General features: G+C 38.8%; 1 protein-coding gene across 2 annotated transcripts in view; it reads right to left on the bottom strand.

Moving 5' to 3' along the window:
- Positions 1–11217: 11217 nt before the first annotated feature.
- The window catches only part of LOC131243308 (uncharacterized), a 30012-nt gene continuing 15435 nt past the window's right edge, over positions 11218–25794 (bottom strand). For both annotated transcript variants that reach the window (XM_058242551.1, XM_058242552.1), the window contains exons 2-4: positions 12705–13511; positions 12154–12237; positions 11218–11622 (exon numbers count right to left, since the gene is read on the bottom strand). In XM_058242551.1, the coding sequence (XP_058098534.1) occupies positions 11495–11622; positions 12154–12237; positions 12705–13422 (930 nt within the window). In that variant the 5' untranslated portion in view covers positions 13423–13511 and the 3' untranslated portion in view covers positions 11218–11494. The remainder of the gene's footprint in view (positions 11623–12153; positions 12238–12704; positions 13512–25794) is intronic.

Here is a 25794-nt window from a genome sequence, read left to right as displayed (position 1 = left end):
CATATCTCACTAACGGAGCATCGGATTGATGCGCAGTTTTCACCATTGCGATTGCAACGATGACGCGGTCCATATGATAGAGGTTTCAAGATCATCCAGAACAAATCACTTGGGTGAGTTTTCTAGGTGCACTAGGGTGCAGTGTATGGTCTATCAACAGTGAGAGTTGGGATACGTGTGCATACGAGCGATGTTACAAAAGACTGGGGTCCTTCAGGTAACTCGTTGAGTGTTATTAACACAAGATCAACTTCATCCACAGGTTCCCTTAGTGATGTGAATCTATCTACAAATGATTTGATATTTGATGAAATACTCAACAACGGATGAGGTGTCTTTCTTGATGGATTGAAGTTATGATTTCAAATGCATAATAAAGATCTGGAGAGGACCTAAAAGCGACATTCTAGAGTCTCCCAAACAAACTGAGATGTGTGAAGGGCAGTGAAATATGGTAGAATATTTTTTGATAGTGTAGCATTTATCTAATTCAAAAGATTTTGATCTTGACATTGCCATTCATCATACTTTAGATTAACAAACATGGATATTTTTTCCATTAGCTTCCAAAAGAAATTGTTCAGGGCATAAGCATCTGTTATATATAAAGCCAAAGAGTTTATGGCTTTCCAGCATCAGCAAAAATTGTGAATTCTAGAGGGGATAATTGGTACAATCTAGTTTGATGCAAACTAGACTAATAATATTAGTAATGACGAAAGATGTTGAGATGGAGGAAGATGACATTGAAGTGGGGAAGATCTATTCACTGTGATGTGGAAATGAAGATGATAAGTATTGACAATTTGCTTATCAAGAGGAGAGTGCTATTCCAATAGTCAACTAACTATATCAATATTTAAGAATGTAAATGCAACAAAATAGTGATCCACAATCAGACGTGCATCAAATGTAAAAGGTGACCAGCATTCATGACGTTGATTCAAATGGGTGGATGTTGAGATTTAGGACTGGTGTTAAACAAGTTGTTATGACAGGCATTGTCGATGATGGGTTTAGGAGGTCAGGGAGGCTAGGCCACTAGACAAGAACTGTCGGACAAAGAGTTGATAGTTTAGATGAGGAGATGGGTATCATGGGGATAAGGGCAATGGATGGGGCATCGATAGGGAAGAAGGACGCGAATGAGGATGAGAATGGTAATAAATTTTCAATCATCATTGGCGATGGTAATGATGGGATCCTAACAACAATCATAAAAAATGAGGAAGACAATGGTAGAAGCTTTGGGTGTTGGTTGGCAATAACAAAGATGGTCAATTGCCAAATATAAAGGGGAAGGGGGATTGAGACAGTGAGGCTAGGGTTTTGGGAATATTTTTGGATAGTGTTTGGGGCATCGAGATGTATGTTTAAATGGTATTTGGAGGGTTTAGGGATGAATGGTGGTGGGTTGGGTTGAAGGACGGTAGGGCGTGGGGTTGATGAGGTGTTTTTTTTTTTTTTTGGTGGGGGGGGGTTGGGGTTGGTGGATGGTGCGGTGGGGCTGATGGACAGTGGACAACCGACAAGAACGATGAATGAGTTAAATACCCTAAATAGTGGCTCTGATACTATGACAAATAACAATATTAAAGATGATATCTTAATCACACTTTAATTAAAAGAATTGCATTACAATTTATAGAGATTTACCTATTAATTTATACAATAAATATGATATATTTTTACCATATTTTTAGCAATCTATAGGTTGTATAATATCTCTATCTTTACATGTTTTTCATTATTGGTCTTTTTTGCTATGAGCTGGATGTTCCTCTTTAAGGAGATAATCTAATACCATACACCACATGGGCTATACAATCCTTAACTCTATCTTAAAAAATTCAAGAGCATCTTGATCATTTCACCCCTGCAAAGTAGGCTCCAAATTAGTCAAGGCATTAGGTAATAAAATTAGAAAGGAAAGTAGATGGTTCAAAAGAATGTAGGTATTAGTAGTGAGAAAAGACTTGAAGACTTATGACTTAGTAGTGAGAATATAGTATATGATAGAGTGAAATGGTGTAACAGGATTCATATACCCAATCCCAGTTAGTTGTGATAAGGACTAGATTGATAGTGATGTTATTAGAAATAATGGGCCATACATGGCATCTAGGTGTGGACATGGACAGTTTGGATTAGCTACTTGAGCATCAAGTGGGGCCCACAGTGGTGTGCCATGCATTATGCTTTCATGCTGCACAACATACCAAAACATGCTTATTTTTAAGGTTTGTATATGCAAAGGCTTCCTCTCCTATAAGGAAGAGGCATGGTGTCAACAGAAATGGTGGTAAGTCCGACGATGGGTAGGACTCGTCATATATGTATATGTGTGTGTACATATGTATATATGTATATATGTATATGCATGTATATGTATACACATATACATATACATATGTGTACACACACACACACACACATTTATATATCAAGGCACAGTCTTCAACTCTCTCCCTTCATTTTGAGAAAGCCCATTACAGAGAGAGAGAGAGGGAGAAGGAAGACTCAGACTGCTTCCATGACTCCGGTGACTTCAACTCTGGCGTTAATGGCGATCGTCCCTTAATTTCTAACAAATAAGATCGAAACCCTCTTGTTATTAGATTTATAGTGATACACAATCAAAGATTACATGTCGTATCAGGGGATTAGAATCCTCTGTTTGTGCATCAATGGTTGTTGCTCGTTCCTTCTTCCACAGTGCCAATTGGTTTTGGCCATTGACGTTGATGGGGTTGCCGACCGTCTATTGACAATCAGTAAGCCAGTTATGACCTTCATCTGCCTCTCTCTATTTCTATTTTCTTCATACACAACTCAACCACATCTCGTTAGTTGTGAAACATTAGTCAAAGAGAGGGAGAGAAACAGTATTTTCTTCTCCATACCTGCTAGTAAGGACATGTTAATGGTCTCTATCGTCTGTGATGTGGTTCTCCACCGACGTTAATCATTAATGCAGGACATCTCTGAGTTTTTTAATCTTTCAATATTAGACTGTTAGATGATGTTATTGCCGAGTCCATCTGATCACATCTGTTCATCTAGACCATTGTATAATCAAGCAATGGATCCAATGACTAAACTTTTCGACAGATCCTAGCAACACAACAGTGCATGCGGATGACAAACCAAATTTATTAATAATTTAAATCGAGTGATCGGCATGTCCTTTTATCTCGATTCGTGATTTGGATGTCTGATATTTGTGCTTTTAACCCATATTCTATTTGTGTTGATCGTGCACTTACAAGAGATTACAGATGTTTTAAATATTTTACTACTTGTTTATATGTTGGTTGCACATATACATCTACACTGATTTAGTTTAATAGAGAACATGTGTGGATTTCAATTTTTGTGATTTTATTCCATACAGATAGTTGTTTGTCGATTATAGATCTTTTATGCCTAAGCACCAATCTTGGCCAATGGCATTGGATGAAATTTATTAGTCATACCCATCCAGATATTAAAGAATCATTGCCCGTTATAATGGACGAAAAGTTAAAAGGAAATAATCTACTTAACTTGGTTACCGGCCTCTTGGCCCATGGGCTTTAAGGATATCTATTTAGGACAATGAATTAAGTGACATCCTAGTTTTTAGGGATTGGCGAATATATCTAGTTGTGTGTTCTACTAAAGTGACGACAATTGGATATATAAATTAGTTTCAAGAATTAAGGGCACAACATACACATCGTGTATTAGAGGATCATTTTTTGTGGGTTTTGTTTTTAAATAGCCTTTGACTCAAAGGAATTTATAGTCTGGTGAGAGCCAAACGGGATGGCGTGGATGATGTTAATATTGTGGGATCAAATTGGACATCTTGCCACAAAGATGTTGAACCATTTAAGTTCACATTATTTACACTCACACAGCCTTATGTTATGAGAATTAATCTCATGTTGCACTCTTGACCTAAAAGATGGACTACAATGATGCAATAAGTTTCATGTCTAAGGTTGGCGTTTAGACTTATCATCCTGGATAATCTAATTGACTATCCCGTTGATTAGATAAAGTTTTAAACAGGTAATGTTTTTTAATGTGAGTCTTGAATCCTCCTTGTAAACATATATGCATGTTATCTCCCAAAATTATTTAAACCATGGTTCTAATGAGATCTTAATGCAATCTGCTTTTAGAAAAGTCTTAAGGGTTATAAACATGACAAAGGAACTACTAACGAATCCTATACAGAAAATTATTGTCTGCTTAGAATCAAATTTAATTTATGCACTTAAAAATTCACGGTGGATAAATTCAAGCACCACAACTAATGTTTTCGACTTCATACATAGGTTTATTAGGAATTGTCTACCAATTCATGGAGAATACTATGTTCTCATGGCCAATGACACTCAGGTAAAGGTTAAGGATGTAGGGATCTTTTGGTTGAAGTTAAAGTCATGACAATATTTGAACCTAAACAACATTGTTTATGTGTTGTCTCTATAGCACAATTTAGTCTCCATGTCACGTCTCGATGTTAATGGATAGACATTCTCTTTTAAAAATAAAAAGTTTTTGTTGTCACGTGGTCTAAATATCATTGGTATTGGCTCATTGGTGAATAACCTATATTAGTTAGACATCGATAATTTATATCTCCAATCAAGATTTATGCATGAGAATATGAATATGAATATGAATATTAACAAAATTAAAAACAAAACAAAACAAAAAAAAAAAACGATTTAACAGAATTTCTCAATCTTATGCTACAAGTGACTCGGTTATATTTTTTGTAAGAAAATTAAAAGGCTTGTTAAAGAATGAATTCTAGATATATTAAACTTCACAGACCTTGCAATCTGTATAAATTTCATAAAGGGAAAGCAGACAAAAATAAGAAAGATGGATTTCACTAGGGGTATTGATTTCTTAGAAGTAATACATACAGATATATGTCATTCATTCCCTATATCTTCTTGGAATGAAAATCGTACTTTATCACATTTATAAATTATTACTATTCTTACTATGGGTACCTTATACTTAATACAGGATTAATCGAATGTCCTACATATATTTAAAATTTTTAAGGTTGATGTTGAAAATCAACTTGACAAAATTATTAAAGTCGTTAGATCTGACCGTGGTAATGAGTAATCTAGTAAATATGACAAATCAAGATAGAATGTAAGGTCATTCACTAGATTCCTGAAAGAATATGGTATTGTCGATCAATATACCATGCCTTTTACCCTATAACAGAATGGTGTAGCTAAGATATGAAATAAGACCCTAAAGGATATGGTCATATCCATGATAAGTAATTCCACCCTTCTAAAATCACTATAGAGTGATGTGTTAAAGACAGTAGTTTACATCTTTAATCGTGTTCCGACTAAGGATGTCAGTAAAACTCTATATGAAATGTGGACGGGAATGAGATCAAGTATAAATCACCTCAATATATAGGGTTGTATCGCTAAAGTAAGGTTATACAACCTACATGAAAGAAAATTGGATTCAAGGACCACCAGTGGTTATTTTATATATTATCCTGAAAGGTCAAAGGGATTTAAATTTATTTTCCCTCCTATAATCCAAGAATAATTGAATTAAGGATTACAATATAATTTGAGGATACTAATAATAGTTACACAACTTAGGAATTTTATTTTTTAAGAGTAAGAGGTAGCTGATCTAGCGTCAATTACAAGAGACGATCAACCTAGTCCTCAATCCACAAATCAAAATTTAGTAGGAGATCGATCAAAGGCTCTACAAAACACTTCCATAAAAGAAGAAATACCTAATTAAGAAGATGTGTAATTAAAAAGATTCATAAAAGAAAAAATCAGTAGTACTCGATGATTATGTTGTGTATCTTTAAAAGCATGACACATTTCAAACAAAATGCTAACTCCTCTCAATGGATCAATATCATAGAAATTAAACTAAAGTTTATAAAAAACAACAACATTTGGGATTTACTCAATTTATCCAAAGAGTTGTGCCAATTGGTTATAAATAGGTTTACAAAATCAAGCGGGACGTCAAATAAAAAATTAAAAGATATAAAATCCAATTAGTCATTAAAAGATTCATCCAAAAGAAAGACATCAATTTCAAAAAGAGACTTTCTCACCAGTCTTTAAAAATGACTCCATAATTATTATGACATTGGTGACCTAATATGATCTAAAGCTATAATAGATTGACATAAAGGTCACATTTCTCAATGGGAAACTAAAGGAGAACATATATATACTACAACCGAAAAGTTTTATGATCTCTTGATTCGAACATCTGGTATGTAAACTAAAAAAATCCATCTACGGTCTAAAAGCAAGTAAACATTAATGGTACTTGAAATTTCATGAAGTGATTTCTTCATATTATTTTAAGAAAAACATTACTAATTACTATATATACATAAAAATGAGTAATAGTAAATTTATGTTCCTAGTATTATATATTAATGATATTCTATGATATTCTAATAGTATGCAACTATAAAGAAATGATGCACAATGTCAAAAGATTTCTATCACAGAACTTTAAATGAAAGGTCTTGGTGCTGCATCATTTGTCACAAATATAGGAATATACTGTGATAAAGCAAGAAGTATTTTGGAATTATTCTCAAAAACCTACATTATAATGATACTTAGCAAATACGACATGTAGAGTTGTGCATCATGAGAAGCTCTCGTTGTCAAAGGCAACAAGCTTAGCCTCATATAGTAGCCTAATAGTGATCTTGAAAGGAATGCAATGCAGGATATCTCATATACTTCTGTAGTATGAAGCATTATGTATGCACGAGTCTGCACTCGACTTGAGCTAGCCTGTGGTTGGAATACATGAAAGATACATGTCAAATATAGGTATGGATCATTAGAGAGCGGCAAAGAAATTGATGTATACGTGTAAAATGACGAATAATTTCATATTCATATATAAACGGACTGATTGGCTAGCACTGATTAGATATACAGAATCAAACTTGTCGGTTGCCTTAATAGGAGCAAGTCCACATCAAATATATTTTTATGATGGCCGTCAGAACTATTTCATGAAAGAGTGCAAAACAAACACTTACATTTTCATCTACCATGGAATTAGAATTTGTCGCATGTTATGAAGCCACATGTCAGACAAGTTAATTATAAAATTTCATCTCTAGGATTCAGGTTATGGATTTAATTTTAAATCCTCTGAAAATCAACTATGATAATACTACGAAAGTATTATTTTCCGACAACAATAAAATTTTATCTAAATCGAAGCACATAAACATAAAATTTTTATTTGTAAATGAGAAAATTTGAGATCATCTAGTGTCTATATAACACATAAGTATGAAATCGATGGATACAAATCAATTAACTAAGGACTTACCTCCCAATATATTTAAGGAGTTAGTAAATGATATGTGATTGGTTAGCATTAAAGATGTATTTAATTACTATTGCATCCCAATATATTCAAGGAGTTAGTGAATGATACGGGATTAGTTAGCACTAAAGATGTATTTAATTAGTGGGAGATACATATATTTTGGTTATGTACACATTTCAGTTTTATTTAATTAAGTAAACCATTTAATTTTATGATCTTATGATTTATATTCCTTAAGATAAAAGTTTCATGCACATGATTAAATAAGTGAATAGGATATTTTAAATTTTTCAAGATAATAGGACCGCTTGAAAATTCGTATAAAAGGCTACACTAGACATAAGATTTTTTATATATATACCATGATCCCTTGCTGCAATGATCCCTAGCTACCAGAATCCATATCGCGGAGAGTAATGTTATTTATGATCATACCTAATCTCACTATAATAAATATGAGGATGATTGCTATTGTCTTATAGTGGTAACATTGGTAGACTGGATTATTCAGGGTACTGCTTATATTCCATAATAAATATCTAATAAAGTTTTAAGCTCGTAAAATTATACTAGATATACATGATCAATTGTGTATACATATGCCAATGCTACGGATTATCTAAGTAGGTGAATATTGGAAACAATAGGTCATACATAGCATCTGGCATCCGGGTGTGAACATGAATAGTATCGATCAGCTGTTTGAGCATCAAGTGGGTCCCACAGTGGTGTGCGCGCATCAAGTTTCCATGTATAATAACATATCAAAATAGGCTTCTTTCTAGGCTTCGTATATGCAAGGGTTTTCTCTGCCGTAAGGAAGGGGGCGTAAGTTCAGTGATGGGTAGGACTCTTTACATTTTGAGAAAGTCACATTGCAAAAGGAATGAGAGAGAAGGAAAACCCAGCCTAGTACCAAGACTTTGGCAACTTAAACTCCAACATTAATGGCAATCATCCATACATTTTATTCAAGTCAAATCGAAAACCTTTTATTATTAGATCTATGATGATGCGCAATCGGAGATTACAAATGCTTGTTTGGTAAAAAGAATAACTCACATTAGCCATCTTATAAAGAAAAAGAATACAAAAAAGTATATATTCTCTTTTTGAATTATATATAAAACGAACTTGGAAAGTGAATGAGAAAAATGGCAAAGTCCCTACCCTTTACAGTAGCAGGGGAGACAGATTTTAGGCCATCCATATAATTGAATGTGCCATGAGCAGCCTATAACTAGAAATCGCACTAATTGAACAAATCTTACCAACCCATTCAGTGTCATTCAAACAGATAGTTAAACGATTAACATCCAAAGGACAAAATTGCAAATGAGTGATGAAAAGGGCCCACAAAGGAACAATTCGGATCTACGAGAATAAGTACCAAGATAAGAGAACATGTAGCCAACTAAGGAAAATGAGTAGAAGATTATAATCTAGCCCGTAATAAATGTTATACGTAGGGCTGTCAAAGGGCTAAACTAACCTGTTGGACTTTCAGGCCTAACCCACCTCTTGCTGGGCTTGGACTGGAATACTAGGCCCGTGGCCCTTACCAAGACCTAAAGTTTAAGCCCTGTTAATAATTGGGTTGGGCTAGGGCTGTGTCTTAGGGGGTGTTTGGCACATGGAATTAGATGGTATTAAGTGGGATGAAATTGTTTTTTTGCAATAAATGCACTTGTATGTGGATTGTCGCTTAATGCCATTGGAGTGAGCTATTCATTTTGTTGTTTGGATCACATATGATGTAGGGCTTAAATACATGTTTTGATTCATATAGTGTTTGGTTGTACATGGAAAACAACTACTAATCTCGAAAATCGTGTTTTAAAACTACAGTGAGAAGTAAGGTGGGGCCCACCTTGATGTTTGTGAGTAATCTAACCCGTCCATCCGTTCCGTGAGATCATTTTAGGACATGCTACCAAAAGTCAAGCAGATCCATAACTCAAGTAGGCCATATGAGAGGAAAGAGTGGGGAAAGAATTTTCTACCGTTGAAACCTTCCCGAGCTCCGCCTTGATGTTTTTGTCATCCCAACCGTTTATAAGTTCATTCCTGCCGGGATAAACTGACAACATAGAAGACTTTTTCGTGATACAAAACTTTTGTGGCCATATGAATATTTCAATGGTGGTCACTCAATCCCCACTGTTTTCTCTTGTGTGGCCCATTTGAGTTTTAAATCTACCTCATTTTTGGTCGCTTATTCCTCACAAATATCAAGGTGGGCCCCACCTCCCTTACTAGCATAAGAACTTCCTATCTCATGCTTTTAGGAGGAAATTCCATGAATTTTGCAAATCCTGTTGAATCGGGAAAAGCCCTTCTTAGCCCTCCCTACTCCATGCACAAGATCCAATGTTGGAAACCTATGATGAACCAAACAGGGACGATTTTTCAAACCAAGGGATTTAAAGTTTCATCCCACTTAATACCATCTAATTCCATGCGCCAAACACCGAGTCCTTAGCCCTGCCCTGCCTTGCCCATTTAGGTTTTCAAGGGCATTTTTTGACATACAGCATGTATGATGGAGCACAGCTCCTGAATAGCCCAGATCTTGCACAAAAACCTGATCATCATGAGCCCAAAGCCTGACCATCACGCGCTGGGCTCAAGACTTTGTTTTCTGCGGCCAAGCTTGGGTCTAAGATTTAATATGCTGGCTGGGCTTGGATAGACGGACCCCATCCCACAAGGCCCATTAATGGCCCCAGTTATACAAAGATCCAATGTCAACACTTCCCATCTAAGATAACAGTCTCTTTACCAAACTCCCGGTACGCGGCACCAGACGTGATTCAAACCGTTCATCCAGAAGCATCCACCGTAGTTGGCCCATAAAGAAAATTTTCACCATTGCAAACAATCCTTAATATCAAATGGGATTGCTTTTGAGACTCCAAATGGATAGCCAAAATTTTGACTAGCAGTCCCAAATTGCATAGGCTAAAAAGTCCTAAAATCAAGTCTTATTTCGGGGAAACAACTTATCAATTACAGTGCCATGCCGTTTTTCCTGCCAACATGCCACTTGGTTAAAGGACATCCTTTCCTTGAGCACAGTAGGCCCCACCATGACAATCAGCTGGCACAAAAATCAGGCCAGTCCGCTCATCTGATGGGCCAACCATCGATTCTAATGGTTGTCCATTGGTCTAACTCCAAACACAGATGTGGCCCACCTTTCTATAATGGTGATCTTCATGATGGAGCCTAACGTTTTCATGGCACAGATATCCTAAACGAGTGGCATGTTAGCAGAAATATGGTCCCCCAGGACTGGCACCAGAAGCTGGGGTGCCATTGCCTGTAGGTGTCAGTTCTCATTTTTGGGGTACAACCCACCATTGTTGTAAAACTCACCGACTCGACCCGAAACCCGACCGAGTTAACTCGACTCAGGAAGATTTCATTCCAAGACTGAGACAGTCGCTTCTGAATTTGACCAGGCCGTGTGTTAGAAAGACTCGTCATGTTGACCCATAGACCCTGTCAACTCAGTGCGACATGCAATGAATCGAGCCAAGTCACGCACTAAGTCGCACTTTGATTCTGAAGTCAAAAGAAGAGGTGGAGGAAGGGCTCAGAGTCTTTAACCTGTGTAGCACTGACGGATGGTTTTGGTATTTAGTTTATAAAGCTATATAAATATTTATAACTATGCCCAAATGTCTTAATTATATTATAAAATATCGAGTCATGTGTTATGACTCAATCAAAGGCAGTCTTCGGGTCAACATGACCTGCCTGGATATCAAGTCGAGTTTTTGGGTTTTTTTTTTTTTTTTAAAAGAGAGATTAAAACCCACATTTGTAATGGTAGGATTCTGTGAACAATGAAATTCATTTGATGGAAAAAGCCAGGTGACAGTTATTGACAGTTATAGTCTAGTTTCCTAAATATCTCTACCTACTTGAATTGAAAGAGTACCCATCCCATGGAAGTTCAGCCAAACCAGATGAAAACCAGATGACAGGATTCCAAACAGCTCAAAAACTGCAGCCCGTCTTCTGATGGACAATTCACTAGCAAGCTCTAAATTCCAGCTACAAGATGAAGGGCAGAAATTCCATGTTCGTTGCTGCTTACACATGCACTTTATCACGTGTTATATTCTCTCTTCACGGGAACAGGCTGCAGAGGGCGAGCTTCAGTCGGGGTCGGCATGTAACTGATCGGGGTAGATTTCCCCAAGGCATTCAGAGCCTTCACCCGCTGCATCTCTTTCCCTGCAATAGGGAAAAGGAAGAGTAGAATTACACAATGATTCCTGTTCTCTGCTTGAAGGGAATGTCTTGAAGGTCAACTTCAAGGAGGAATTATGGGGTCCTGATACACTGGAATGCATTTAGCGTCACCCAATGTGCACAGCCCATATACGTGGGGCCCACGGTTTGGCAATCCATGCTGTTGACCAGTTGGCCCAATGTGGATAGGGGCTACTACCAAAATCTCTACAAGATTGAAAGAACCTAACAACTTAACTGGTGCCCTAGAAATAGAAGGTGAAGAAAAAGATACAACAATGGTACTCCCAATCTAAAAGATTTTTGGGACATCCCTCGTCCACAAGGACCCATCAAATCAACAGTCTGGATCACCCAACCATGGGCTGCACTTGTACGGACATGGCTCATCAGAACTCTATAAATCCTCAATTTCACAAACTTTTTTCATCAAGATCATAGAAGAGTAAAATGCAGAAAAACAAGATAGTCATTTGCCAACAAATGATCAGAAATTCCAGGAAGCAAGATTACCTTCCTCCAGGAAAAGATGGATTGCTCTTTTCTCCAATTCAACTGCATGTTTACCGCGGCCAGCTGCAGATAAAGATCGAAGCACTAAAACAAGGTTTCAAACAAAAGGTTAGTAATGCGAAGTACAAGGAATCTTGGCATGTGTGTGTGCGTGGGAGTGGTGTGCGTGGGTGGGTGTGTGTAAGGAGCACATTTTAGAAATTCAGAGCTTCACACCACCACACAGTGGTGTTAAGTTCCAACACATGTCCGACACCTGAGCCATGGATAAGATAGGCCCCACTTGTAGCACCAGCCCAAATTTCGGGCCAGTCCACTCATCATGCATGCCTCACGCTTAAGCTTTTAAATCATACACTGTTTTCATACAAACAGCCATGTGAGTCTACCCGCCCAATTTTTATGCCAGACCATCTACAGGATGTGGGAACCAGGTGATGCACCGCTCAGACATCCCATCCACATGCCAGACCAGCATGTTGGCCAAATGGAGGTGTGGGGAGGTGCATGTAGGTCTATCAAAAAGCTTGTAAAATTCAGAGAAGACGCACTCTTAATGTATTCCTCCTGACTTGACTGGTCACAGTTCTTCAAGAACAATTGCAACTGAAGAAAGCGCTGTTCTCGAAGCTGATTCGATGTCCTCTGGCGGTTGAAAAGAAGAGGAATCCCAGTTGTAGCGGTAGCTGAAGAGTAACTTGGTTCTGCCACTGTCACCCCATTAATAGGCTTCCTAAAGCAATGAGGAACAGAAAGTCCCCCAGATGAGAAGGTTGTTAGAGAAGTTCCCGGCATAGGCGTAAATACCGGAGAGCAAGAAACCTTAGGCTCCTGCATCTGATTGATCTGTCCGTGCAGTTCTTGTCTATCAGTGCCGAATTTTCCTGATTGTGGGGAGCCGATGTTCTCCATGTTGGAAGCATTCATCTTTCCCAGTTCTTGTTCAGCTTTCCTACGGATGTAGACAAGTTGCCCGTTTGCGCCATTGTTGCATGGAGGCTGGTCAAATGTAGAACTCGCCAGGCAATCAGACTGAGGCCTCTTACTGCCACAGACCTTTACGGCATCCATGAGGGGTTCTCTCTCTTTTGGAAGAGGTGAGTTTCCAGGCTGTTTGGCAGTGATGTTCCGGTTTTCATTCTGCAAATCTCTCAAAACTGTCTTCTTCGCCGATATGGACTGTTGCTTGTCAAAGGTGGGAAAAGCAGTCCCGCCGTTGGCCAGCCCATGTTCACTGAGTTTATTAGTATCAATCATTTGTTGGACCATTTGAAAACTCAGTTTCTCATTGGTCAGATGCAAGGCAAACAAGGAGAGGATTAAGTACAAGATGGGAGCTCATACCACTGCCGCTCTTTCTGCAATCAGGACATTATGAAGGTAGGCATTAGGGAGGAAAGAGAAGACGTTTCTAGTGAGGGATCACATTGCATGTGTTCACTACTAAGGGAAAGCATAGGAACTAAAATCTAAAAGAGTGTGTGTGTGTGTGTGTGTGTGTGTAGGAATGCTCACCAACGCTCCAGTTCTCACGAGAACTTTTTCAGAACTCATCTCCGGTGATATGAGCCCAAAATTTGAATGGTCCACGTGATGCAGCACTCCATGAAACCCCTAAGGTCCAACTTTTACGCTTATCCTAAACTTTGGTGGGCCATGACAAAAGAGATACAAATCAAGGAAGGAAATTGTTTCCTTTTTCCATGGCCCACCAAAGTTATGGATCAGGGTGAAAGTTAGGCCCTGGGGGTTTCATGGGTTGCTGCATCATATGGACGGTTCAGATTTTGCGCTCATATCACAGGAGAGAGTTCTAAAAAAGTTCTCACAAGTTCTCGTGAGAACTAGTGCGCAGCTTTCTCTCTCTATATATAGAGCTACCTTAGGTGAGCACCTGTGCACACCTCTGCACACGTGTCATGGGCACAACATCTGAATGCTCCACGTGATGCGGCACCCCTTGAAACTCCATGGGCCCAACTTTCACCCCAATCCAAAACTCTGGTGGGACATAGCAAAGAGAGATACAAATCAATGGAGGAAACTGTTTCCTTTTTCGATGGCCCACCAGAGTTTTGGATCGGGCTAAAAGTTGGGTCAATGAGGTTTCAAGGGGTGCCACATCACTTGGACCATTCATATTTTGTGCCCATGACAAGTGTGCAAAGGTGTGCACAAGTACCCATCTAACAAGGTGCGTGGGTGAGCATTTATATATATATATATATATATATATATATATATATATATATAGAGAGAGAGAGAGAGAGAGAGAGGAATACTCATCTGCACACCTGCTTATGTGAGCACCTTTGCGCACATGTCATGGGCACAAAATCTGAAGGGTCCACATGATGTGGCACCACTTGAAACCTCCCGAACCCAAATTTTAGCCTGATACAGAACTATGGTGGGCCATGGAAAAAGGAAACAGTTTTCTCCCTTGATTTGCATTTCTCTTTGCTATGGTCCACTAGAGTTTTGGATCAAGCTGAAAATTGGGCCCGTAGAGTTTCAAGGGGTGCTGCATCACGTGGACCGTTCAAATTATGTGCCCATGATACGTGTGCAAAGGTGGACAAGTGAGCATTCATGTATGTGGGAACAGAAGCTCTTCTTTCTTTTCCCTTGTGCTAATAGCTAGCTTGAAGCTCCCCAATTTTCAGTGGACATTGAGGCGCTCCACCAGACCACAAGGCTGTTTGGGTCCAACCTGAAAGTAAATTCCAATCTGGGTGGGCTGCCAAAGAAACATAAAGCCTCTGTTTTCTTGTTGTCTTCATTAGACGGGTGAATATTTGGCAGCAGATAACAAAACACTGGACACAAGGATTAAACCCATGACCATGGAATCAAGTCGAATGTCAGTGAGTAACAGCAGTTTAAGACAATATAATGCAGGAGCATTCCCAATCATTGACGAGGGTCCAATGGCAGACCCCACTGCTGGCCAATTAAATATCAGACCCAAATCAAGTGTCTAAGTAGACTGGGGCCCACAGAACAATCTGAATGGCCAAAAATTATCAACCGATAGGACTGTGGGGCCCACAGGTCCAATTGAGTGTCACGCCAGGGTTTATATACAAACCGTAGGAAGTACTCTTACTGTTCGTACAAATGTACAGCCCTTAGAAAGCCATATGGTTCTATGTACATAGGGTATTAGAGTCATATTTGGACTGTTTAAGCAAGTTTCTTTCTTTCCTTTTCTTAGTACATAATAAACATAGTTAGTTTGGATTAAAGAATTATATACGTGGACAAATAGGAAGAGAGCACAGTGTTTAACCTTAAGGAGGATTTTATCTGTAAGAGTTCCTGTAAATGGTCTCTAGGTTCCATACTTATGAACCATTCCTCTATTAGTTTTGATGATGCAATAAAGCAACTGAGGTATTCATTTGAAGATGGAATTTTCTTCTTGGTGATTAGTAGTTTCTAGAACTAGAAGCGTCCATTGCTGGGCTCCTTATTCAATTTTGAGGTATCTTAAGTGAGGAATGGAACCCCCAATTGGTACATACAATCATCCAAACACTTGCAATTAAATTTTCATATATTTGCCCTACCACAACACAGACATCAAGTAGCACTACATCCACCACCAGTATGTATGAGTGTGATGGTCCATCCTCATGTTCATGGCCCACTTTATTAGGCTAGTCGTGTACTTTCTGAAGTATGTAGCATATATGTTGTTGGGCCCATGTCTTGAGTAGTGTTCACACGTGTCTCTACACGTGTGTGGGGGTGAGTGTATCTCATATATATCCTTCACTTTTGTCTTTCCCTTTTATGAGAATGTATAGAGAAAGATTGAGAGAAGGAGAGAGCCTTAGAACCTAAAAACCCAAGTGTAGAGAGTTCTTTATTGAGTGTGAGAGATATTGTCTTTCTTCTCGAGTGAAATGGTGGTCTTGTACACATGAAAAGCTGATCTCAACCAAGTATTGGCTTGAAGAGAGCTTGTAATAACATTCTTGTATAGTGGATTTGATCAGCGGCCCCATGTTTTTTTCCCTCTTTGATTGAGATAGCTTTCCACATAAATCGGTATCCTTCTCAAGCTCTTTTGCCCTTTATTTTCTTTCTTAATTTCCTTGTTGTCATTGTGTGGATTGGCGTAACATATTTTTGTTTGTAGCCCTCATGTTTGTTGAAATTCCTAAGTGATTCATAGAAGGAGAATTCCGCATCTCCTCATCAATTTAATCATTTTGATAGTGACAAAAACAAGCACCATGGAAATCTGGGGAGGAAAGGCATTTATTAAATCAGTATATGGCTCAAAGGAAGTTGGATCACAGTATGTAAAAATAAGAGTAAAAATAAATCAAAACTCATATATGCCTCGTAACAGACCGTTGTGGGTCATTTTTTCCATAACACCGTTATAACCCCGTAACACGGAACGGTTGACTCCGTTACCATTATGTAAAGGCCGTTACGGCACACCTTGAGTTGGATGGTTTACTCGGATGACTCTATAGTATAGAGCCTCTGGATTGTGGAACGTTGTTCTCAAGGCAGCACAACCTTTTGGAAGAGATATCTCCTTTGCCCTGGGAGTGGGTCCAGGATCAAGATTTGGTTGGGCATGCAGAAGTTGGTGGAAACCAAAAGTCTACTTATGCGTATTTCCAATAAGACATTCTGTTATTTTGCATATACCCAGTATTATACCTAACACTGAGGTTTAAAATATCAACACATATCATATTGGCCAATAAGTATTGATATTTTCAAAATCAATACTGATATGCTTTTGCAAGTACCAAATATACCAAACCAAATCAGTCAAATTCACACTAATACAGCCGATGTAGTATGCGTATAGACCAACTCATACACATCAGTTTTGAGACGGGCAACATGCGGAGTTTGACACCAATATTGTGAGCCTTGAGATGCAAGACGCATGCATGTGACTAAATAATTAAGCAAGATCAATCAGCAACTTTCAAAAACTACATTAAATCATCAAATATATCAAGAATCAAGCATGTAACTCTGAGAGGTTCAGGACACATGTCAAACTACGCAATGCGTGATCATTAAATACTAACATATGGGATCTTATGGATGAAGGAACATCCAAATATCATAGGAATTAGTTTAATTTCAAAAAGGGAAAGGTAATACTACCTAGGGTCTGCTCAATTAGGGCCCGTTTGGCCGGGTGGATTGGAAGGGATTGAATGGTACTAGGGTGGATGGCATGGATTTCTAGGTAATGATGGTGTTGTCAGTAAATTGTCTTGAGATCCATGGGATTGCTCTATCCCTGGATTGCTATATCCGGTCAGTTTGGCACACCCGGCCAATCCCGGGATTAAACCTTCCCATCCCTTCCAATCCCTCGAGCCAAACACGTCTCAGGCAAATTTGAACGGATTAGGGTGGATTGGATGGGATTTAAAGGTAATGATGGTGTTGTCAGTGGATTGTCTTAAGATTCATGGGATTGGGATCAGTTCACGGACTCTGTTTAGCATGCACGGCCAATCCCGGGATTTAACTTCCAATACCATCCAATCCCTTCCAATCCGACCGGCCAAACGGGCCCTTAGGGTTTAGGCTAACCTAGGTTCATGGGATTTGGGGAAAAGTGAAATTAAGGCTTAGTTTGCGTAATTGGTAAAGGGATTTGAGGCTTCAGGTCTTAATAGAAGGGAAATGGAGGATTTGGATGGTTGGAAGTTTGGAATTTAGGGCCAACTAAGGAAGTTCGAAACTAGGGTTTGGGTGATTTGGGGAAACTTGGATATTTGGGAATCTAGGGTTTAGGTTAGGATTAAGGTATAGGATTCAAGGGGATTTTGATGTGGAAGCAAGAAGTAATAAAAGGGACGAAAGATGGGTCGTACGGCCAGCTATAGAGGTTCACACCCAGGTATTCAAAATCGGTTACATAATGGCCGTTACGTAACGGTAACGGTCATAACCGTTATGCGTTATGGGGTCGAAAAGGCCGTAATGGCCATTATAGAAAAAACGGGCCGTAGCAACCCCGTAATAGTTTTCCAAAAAAAAAAAAAGGGTCATAACGGCCATTACGGCCCGTATCATAACGGTAACGGTGGTGGCCGTTACGGCTACCATTACTGTTTTGGAACACCTTGGTTCACAAGTGTGCCGGTACAGTCACACGTGTGGGTTATTTTGGCTAGGGTTTGAGGTTTCGAGGTTGAGTTTATACTGGTGGATGTAAAGAGGAAGAAAGGAAGAGATTTTGGTAGGTTTTGGGAAAAGAGGAAGAAGAAAATATGAAAACTTGAAACAAATACCTCTTTGAAGAAGAAAAAGGAAGAATACGGAAAATAAGTGGAAGCCTCGCACCTTCGTTGAATAGGAATAGCCTCTCACCTATCCCAATCTCCAAATCACATGGAGAATCCTTCAAATCACATGAAGAAAGAAGAGAAACTTTAAAGTTTTTGAGAAATAAAACAAAATAAAATCGCAGAATAAACTAAATCCTAATAAAATAAGAAATAAAAACTAAGACACCTAAATCCTAAAGTGTCCACGATCGAGGCAAGCAACGATCGAAAGTGGGTAAACAACCTGATACGCACAATCCAATAGTCCGATCGACGCGTGCACTCGATCCAATGGTCCAGAACTCCACAATACGCAGGCCACGTGCATCTTCCCAGTACGGGGTCTTCAAAGATGCACAAACTATGCACGTGAGGTCTTCAACGATGGCTATGGATGCGAACTGGACCCTTCGGGCCCCATGTAACACATCTAGCCACAAAGAGGGTTGCATCACTATCCTCCTCCACTGGTACACTTTAAAAAATCAGATGTCCTCATCAACTCCCAATGGCTAAAAAGTTTTCGCCTCTGGCGAAATAGAACTGCGATGTCGCTCCAGAAGATCCGGGTCAAGTCGCTGAAGATCCGCATCTGTGATCTACGTGTTGTCAGAAGCATGCCTATTTCTCCACTTGACAAGGAATTTCTGGAATCCTCCATGATGGGTGGAGATCACTTGCTCATCCAATATGTTTTCGATTTTCTCACTTCTATTAGGTAAAGAAGTTATAAGTAGCAAGGGTTGGGATGATGGATCAGGTAAAGGCCATGGATCAAGGAATAGGTTAGGATCATTATTGTCAAGGTCTAAGTGAGGGTCTGAATACGGGCCAAAAGGTGGAACAGCGGAACCCTTATATTGTACAAGTTATTCCACATTATAAGTAGAACCAATTCTCATGGTAGGTGAAAGGTCTACTACATATGCATTAGGACCCAATTTCTTTAGTATCTTGTATGATCCTGCACTACATGCTTGCAATTTCTTAATTGCTCCCTATGAAAACCATTCAGGCCTCATAGGAACCATAATATAGTCTTCTACTTGAAATTCATGAAATCTGCGATGAGAATCAGCGAGTACTTTCTACTTTTCATTACTTAGATTTATTTTTTTTCCTGATCTTACTATGCAAGTCATGAATGTGGCGTGCAAATGCATGTGCAGACTCTGAGGGCCTATGAGACACTGACATGGGTACGAGATCTATAAGCTTCCTCAGTTTATATCCATGCACAACCTCAAATGGACTCATGCCTATTGACCTATTGATGGAACTGTTATATGCTATCTCAGCTACAGGTAAAACGGTATCCCAAGTCCTGATGTGATCTCCTACAAGGCATCTGAGCAAATTTCCAAGACTCCTATTAATGACCTCAGTTTGTGCGTCCGTCTGGGGATGATAGGTTGATGAGAATTGAAGTCTCGTCTCCAAAATGTGTCAGTGTCTTCCAAAAATAGATCATAAAGTGCATATCACAGTCAAATACTATGGTCTTAGACCATGTAAGCGTACCACCTCTCAAATAAAATAAAATAAAGTTTAACAATACTTGAGGCCTCCGACGTTTTAGAGCACGGAATGAAGTGGGTCAGCTTAGAAAAAGGGTCCACAACAACAAAGATGGAATCGTGTTTCTTGATAGTCTTCGGTAAGCCTAACATGAAATCCATATTGAAATCTTGTCACGGAGCATGTGGCACTGGCAAAGGCATATACAATCCCGTATCTTGCTTCTTTTGCTTCACCAGTTGACAAGTCCTGCACTGCTAAATGATTTTGGCTACAACTCGCTTGAGACTTGGCCAGTAGAATCGATCTTCCACAAGGGCAATGGTGTTGTCCCTCCTAAAATGACCAACTACTCCAGCATAAAGCTCCCAAACTAGAAAAGCGCAAAGGGACGTCACCCTTAAATAGCAAGTCATCAATGATGACAAACCCATAATTGTCTCTCAACTAACCATTCCCCAATAGCATATAATTCTCCAAAATCTGGGCACATCGGATACTCTCCCTTTATTTAATCAAACCCAATCACTTCAACACTCATACTCTAAAGTAGCGCCACTCAACGACTAAGGGCATCGGCTAGTATATTCTCAACCCCGGCCTTGTGTTTGAGAACGAAAGTGTATTCCTGAAGAAATTGAACATATTTAGCATGCTTAGGGTTTAGTTTCTTCTGAAAATTGAAGTAACACAAGGTCATATGATCAGAGAATAAGACGAATTCTTACAGTAACAAATATTGACGCCAATGGCGTAAGGATTGAACAACCGTATAGAACTCTGTCATAAGTGGAATACCATTGTTTAGCTTCATTTAATTTCTCACTAAAATAAGTTATTGGATGTCCTTCTTGGCTTAGTACTCCACATATACCAACACCCAACGCATCACACGCAACTTCAAAGACTTTGGAGAAGTTAGGAAGATGCGTAACAAGGGTCTCTGTCATCTTCACTTTTACCTCCTTGAAAGCCTTAGAGGCTGCTTTAGTCCATTGGAACTCTCCTTTTCTAATTCAATCAGTGATGGGAGCCATAAAGAAACTAAACCCTCTAATGAACCACCTATAGAAGGTAGTTAAGGCGAGAAAGCTACGTACCTCATGAATGTTCCGCGGTTCAAGCCAATTGACAATGGCTTTAACTTTCTCGGGATCTGCAAACATTCCCTCAAACGACAAAACAAACCCTAAGAAGATCATTCTTACTTGTCATGAAGGAACATTTCTTAAGGTTGGCATATAGTTTTTCAATCCCAAGTATCCCGCAGACTTGTCTCCAGTTGTTGAGATACTGCTCCTTAGAGGTATTATAGATGAAAATATCGTCAAAGTATACCACTAGGAACTTCCCTACAAAAGGTCTCAACACTTGTGGGTCATCACCCTCATAAATGTGCTTAGAGTGTTCGTCAAGCCAAAGGGTATGACTAACCACTCGTAAAACTCATCTTTCGTTTTGAACGCCGTTTTCTACTATCTCCTGAGCATAAACAGATTTGGTGATACCTACTCTTGAAATCAATCTTTGAAAAGATAGTGGCACCCGCTATCATGTCTAGCATATCATCAAGACGCGGTATGGGAAACCAGTATTTGACCGTGACCTTATTGATGGTCCTACTATACACACGCATGCGTCACACGCCATCTTTCTTAGGCGTGAAAAGGGCGGATACGGCGCATGGACTCATGCTTTCTTGAATGAATCCTTTCCTTGGAAGCCCGTCAATTTGCCTCTTTTAACTCCGTGTGCTCTGTGGGATTCAGTCAATAATGCAGGACATTAGGTAGAGTTGACCCTAGGACAAGATCAATAGCATGTTGTATGTCCCACATGGGTGGGAGCTCATTTGAGATGTCATCAAGAAAAACATCCTTGAATTCCTCCATCATCGGAATCACTTCGCGTGGCAACTCCACATCAACCTGAGGTGTAACTTCCCTAGCCACAAGGCCATACACCTCGAAATCAGTCTTAGTCTCTTTGTCAAATTCTTTTGCGTTTATAATATGTGGAAACTTATACTGGAGTTTTTGCACATCCTTCTGATCACCCCTCTTGACATCTCCTTTCTTATCTGGGGTGCTCTTGGGCGAGAGAGGGTTCAAGATAATCATCTTGCCTTCATACATAAATGAACACGTATTTGAGTGACCGAATAGTGTTGTGTCTCTGTCATACAACCAAGGCCTACCCAAGATGACGTGGTCGACGTCCATAGGCACCACATCACATGGCGTTCCTTTGTAAGATCCAAACTAGATAGGGATAAGACACTGTTGGGACACAGGAATGAAAGATGCGTCAAACTAGGCAACATGATATGATTGGGGATGGGAAACGGGCGTTAAACCTAGCCAAGCCACAGAGCTCGCTGAGACCACGTTGGTGCAACTGCCGCTATCTATGATCACTTTGCAGCTCGTCCCTACACTTGACATAAGTATGAAAGATGACGGTTCTACGCCGATCGTTAGTCTCCTTGGCCTGGGCTAAGGCACATCTCACTACTACAATTGGCATGGTTTTTTTTTTTTTTTTTTGTTAGCTTGTTATTACACCCGACTATCAGTTCACACATCACTGTTAGCCGCCCCCACTAGGGAATCAATACCAAGACCTCAATGTTGAAACGAGTTATCTTTCACTCAGTCTACCACTTGAGCTATGGATCAGGGTGTGCAATTGGCATGGTCTCAGTTTCCTCTGCATCTTCATAATCGCCCTATTCATTTACCTATTCTTCACATTCGCCAAGCATGAAGATCTTGTTCCTCTCTTTCGAGGGGCACTGATGTTCAAAATTATTGAACCCTTGGCAATTGAAGGACCTCACTGGCTCACCTCCCCTAGGGCTAGTACTTTTTATCCCTTTACCCTTATCGTCTCTAGGGTTGGATTAAGATTCAGAATGGGACTTGGATTGACTCCCAACATTAGACTTAGTTCCCTAGGGAGTAGTCTTAATATTCGAATCTCGAGAGTCAAATTGTCTCCCAAATTGCGACTTGAGGTAGTGCTCGAGGTCTTGCACCACTTGGTACATTTGTTACAAGGTGCTGACGTCACGAGAAAGGAGTTCTCAGTGAATGTCGAATCGGAGGCCCGTTCTAACATGAGAGAATGTAATCATCAGATCCTCAATATCACATCACATCATGTATTTCTCAAATTTAGCGATGTACTCTGATACGGGCATTGTTCCCTAGCGAAAGGATTGCCACTAATCCAAGAGTTTTTTACAATAAAAGAGGAGTAGATACATTTCCTTTAGAATTTCTTTCATCTCTACCTAGTGCACGACCGGGGCATCTCCAGACCTCTCAATCTTTCGCTCCATGTTGGTACAAAATAATTTGGCCTGGCCCACCAATTTCATCTTGGCAAACCTCACACAATGGGCATCAGACATGTCTCATACCACTCAAAATAATGGTTCGTGTCTACCATCCAGTCAAGGAATGGCTTGGGCTCCAAGCGACCATTAAAACTAGGAGTAACGGTGACCTTCAAAACCGATACGGATACGGGGGCGTAACGGCCCGTAACGGTGCAAAATTTTTTTTTGTCAAAAAAATATGGATTAAATCCGGAATATTCTAAGCATTCCAAATATGCATTCATTTATAAATTGGAACATGTTTATGGTGGTGTAACGGTCCACTCTTTGGTGAGAAGTTGTATCGGACTGTCTGATGAAAAAATGAACCAAATAACCTGAATTTGACTACAAAATTCATATATTTAATTTTCTAACTATCTACTATCAATGATAGATATATTAGAATGAATGTAATATGAAAATATCTTACATTTAGGTGTTTGCAATTATTTTTGAAGGCCAAAATTCATGCGTAAATAGAAAAAAATATAAAAAAAAAATATAAAATGGCACCCCAAATATGTAAAATGCACATTAACATGTTCTACTATGATTAACACATCATATGACATCATTAAAACAGCAAAAGAATCATTAAAAAATGATTTTTCGAATTTTCAAAAAAAGGGCCGAAATAAATGCGTAAATAGAAAAAATATAAAAAAATATAAAATGGCACCCCAAATATGTAAATTGCACATTAACATGTTCTACTATGATTAACACATCATATGACATCATTAAAACAGCAAAAGAATCATTAAAAATGATTTTTTGAATTTTCAAAAAACGGGCCAAAATAAATGCGTAAATAGAAAAAAATATTAAAAAATATAAAATGGCACCCCAAATCTGTAAAATGCACATTAACATGTTCTACTATGATTAACACATCATATGATGTCATTAAAACAGCAAAAGAATCATTAAAAATGATTTTTCCAATTTTCAAAAAAAGGGCCAAAATAAATGCGTAAATAGAAAAAAATATAAAAAATATATAAAATGGCACCCCAAATCTGTAAAATGCACATTAACATGTTCTACTATGATTAACACATCATATGATGTCATTAAAATAGCAAAAGAATCATTAAAAATGATTTTTCGAATTTTCAAAAAAGGGCCAAAATAAATGCGTAAATAGAAAAAAATATTAAAAAAATATAAAATGGCACCCCAAATCTGTAAAATGCACATTAACATGTTCTACTATGATTAACACATCATATGATGTCATTAAAACAGCAAAAGAATCATTAAAAAATGATTTTTCAAATTTTCAAAAAAAAGGCAGAAATAAATGCGTAAATAGAAAAAATATTAAAAAAATATAAAATGGCACCCCAAATCTGTAAAATGCACATTAACATGTTCTACTATGATTAACACATCAAATGGCATGATTAAAACAGCAAAACAACCATTAAAATTTGATTTTTCGAATTTTAAAAAAAGGGGCCAAAATTCATGCGTAAATAGAAAAATATTAAAAAATTATTAAATGGCACCCCAAATCTGTAAATTGTACATTAACATGTTCTACTATGATTAACACATCATATGACATGATTAAAACAGCAAAACATATTGAAAAAAGTATAAATACCTATTTTTGGAGAATTTCTGAAAAATGGCCCACCGAGCTTTGATTCTAAAAATCTATGATATAATGTGTTTTCATCTCAAATACCTAGTTGAGCGGTCGACCAATTCTCAATATCACATCACATCATGTATTTCTCAAATTTAGCGATGTACTCTGATACGGGCATTGTTCCCTAGCGAAAGGATTGCCACTAATCCAAGAGTTTTTTACAATAAAAGAGGAGTAGATACATTTCCTTTAGAATTTCTTTCATCTCTACCTAGTGCACGACCGGGGCATCTCCAGACCTCTCAATCTTTCGCTCCATGTTGGTACAAAATAATTTGGCCTGGCCCACCAATTTCATCTTGGCAAACCTCACACAATGGGCATCAGACATGTCTCATACCACTCAAAATAATGGTTCGTGTCTACCATCCAGTCAAGGAATGGCTTGGGCTCCAAGCGACCATTAAAACTAGGAGCCTCGACTTTCACACTCTTCATGGCATGAACACCTGGGTCATTGCGGTCATGACGCTCCTCACGATGTGGTTGCACATGCACTCTACCACAGCCAACACATTGGCCACGTCCACACCCACGTCCTTCAACTTGTCCCCCAACTTGAGATCGGATATCTTCCCTAGTGTCGGGGTTTGCCTGGAGGGAGGCTTCTAGCTTATTGACGCACATGTTGGTTGCGGTCAATTTAGTGGCGAACCTATTGAGAGCCTCAATGGCCACAAGACGGTTGTTTATAGCTTTAAGAGCCCCGGCAATCTGTTCTGGATTCATGGTGGGATGTAGACCAAAACCATGCC

The sequence above is a fragment of the Magnolia sinica genome, chromosome 4, assembly GCF_029962835.1.
Source record: "Magnolia sinica isolate HGM2019 chromosome 4, MsV1, whole genome shotgun sequence".
NCBI lineage: Eukaryota > Viridiplantae > Streptophyta > Magnoliopsida > Magnoliales > Magnoliaceae > Magnolia > Magnolia sinica.
Note: the sequence above shows the minus strand (reverse complement) of the source record. Positions and strands in the feature narration are given on the sequence as shown.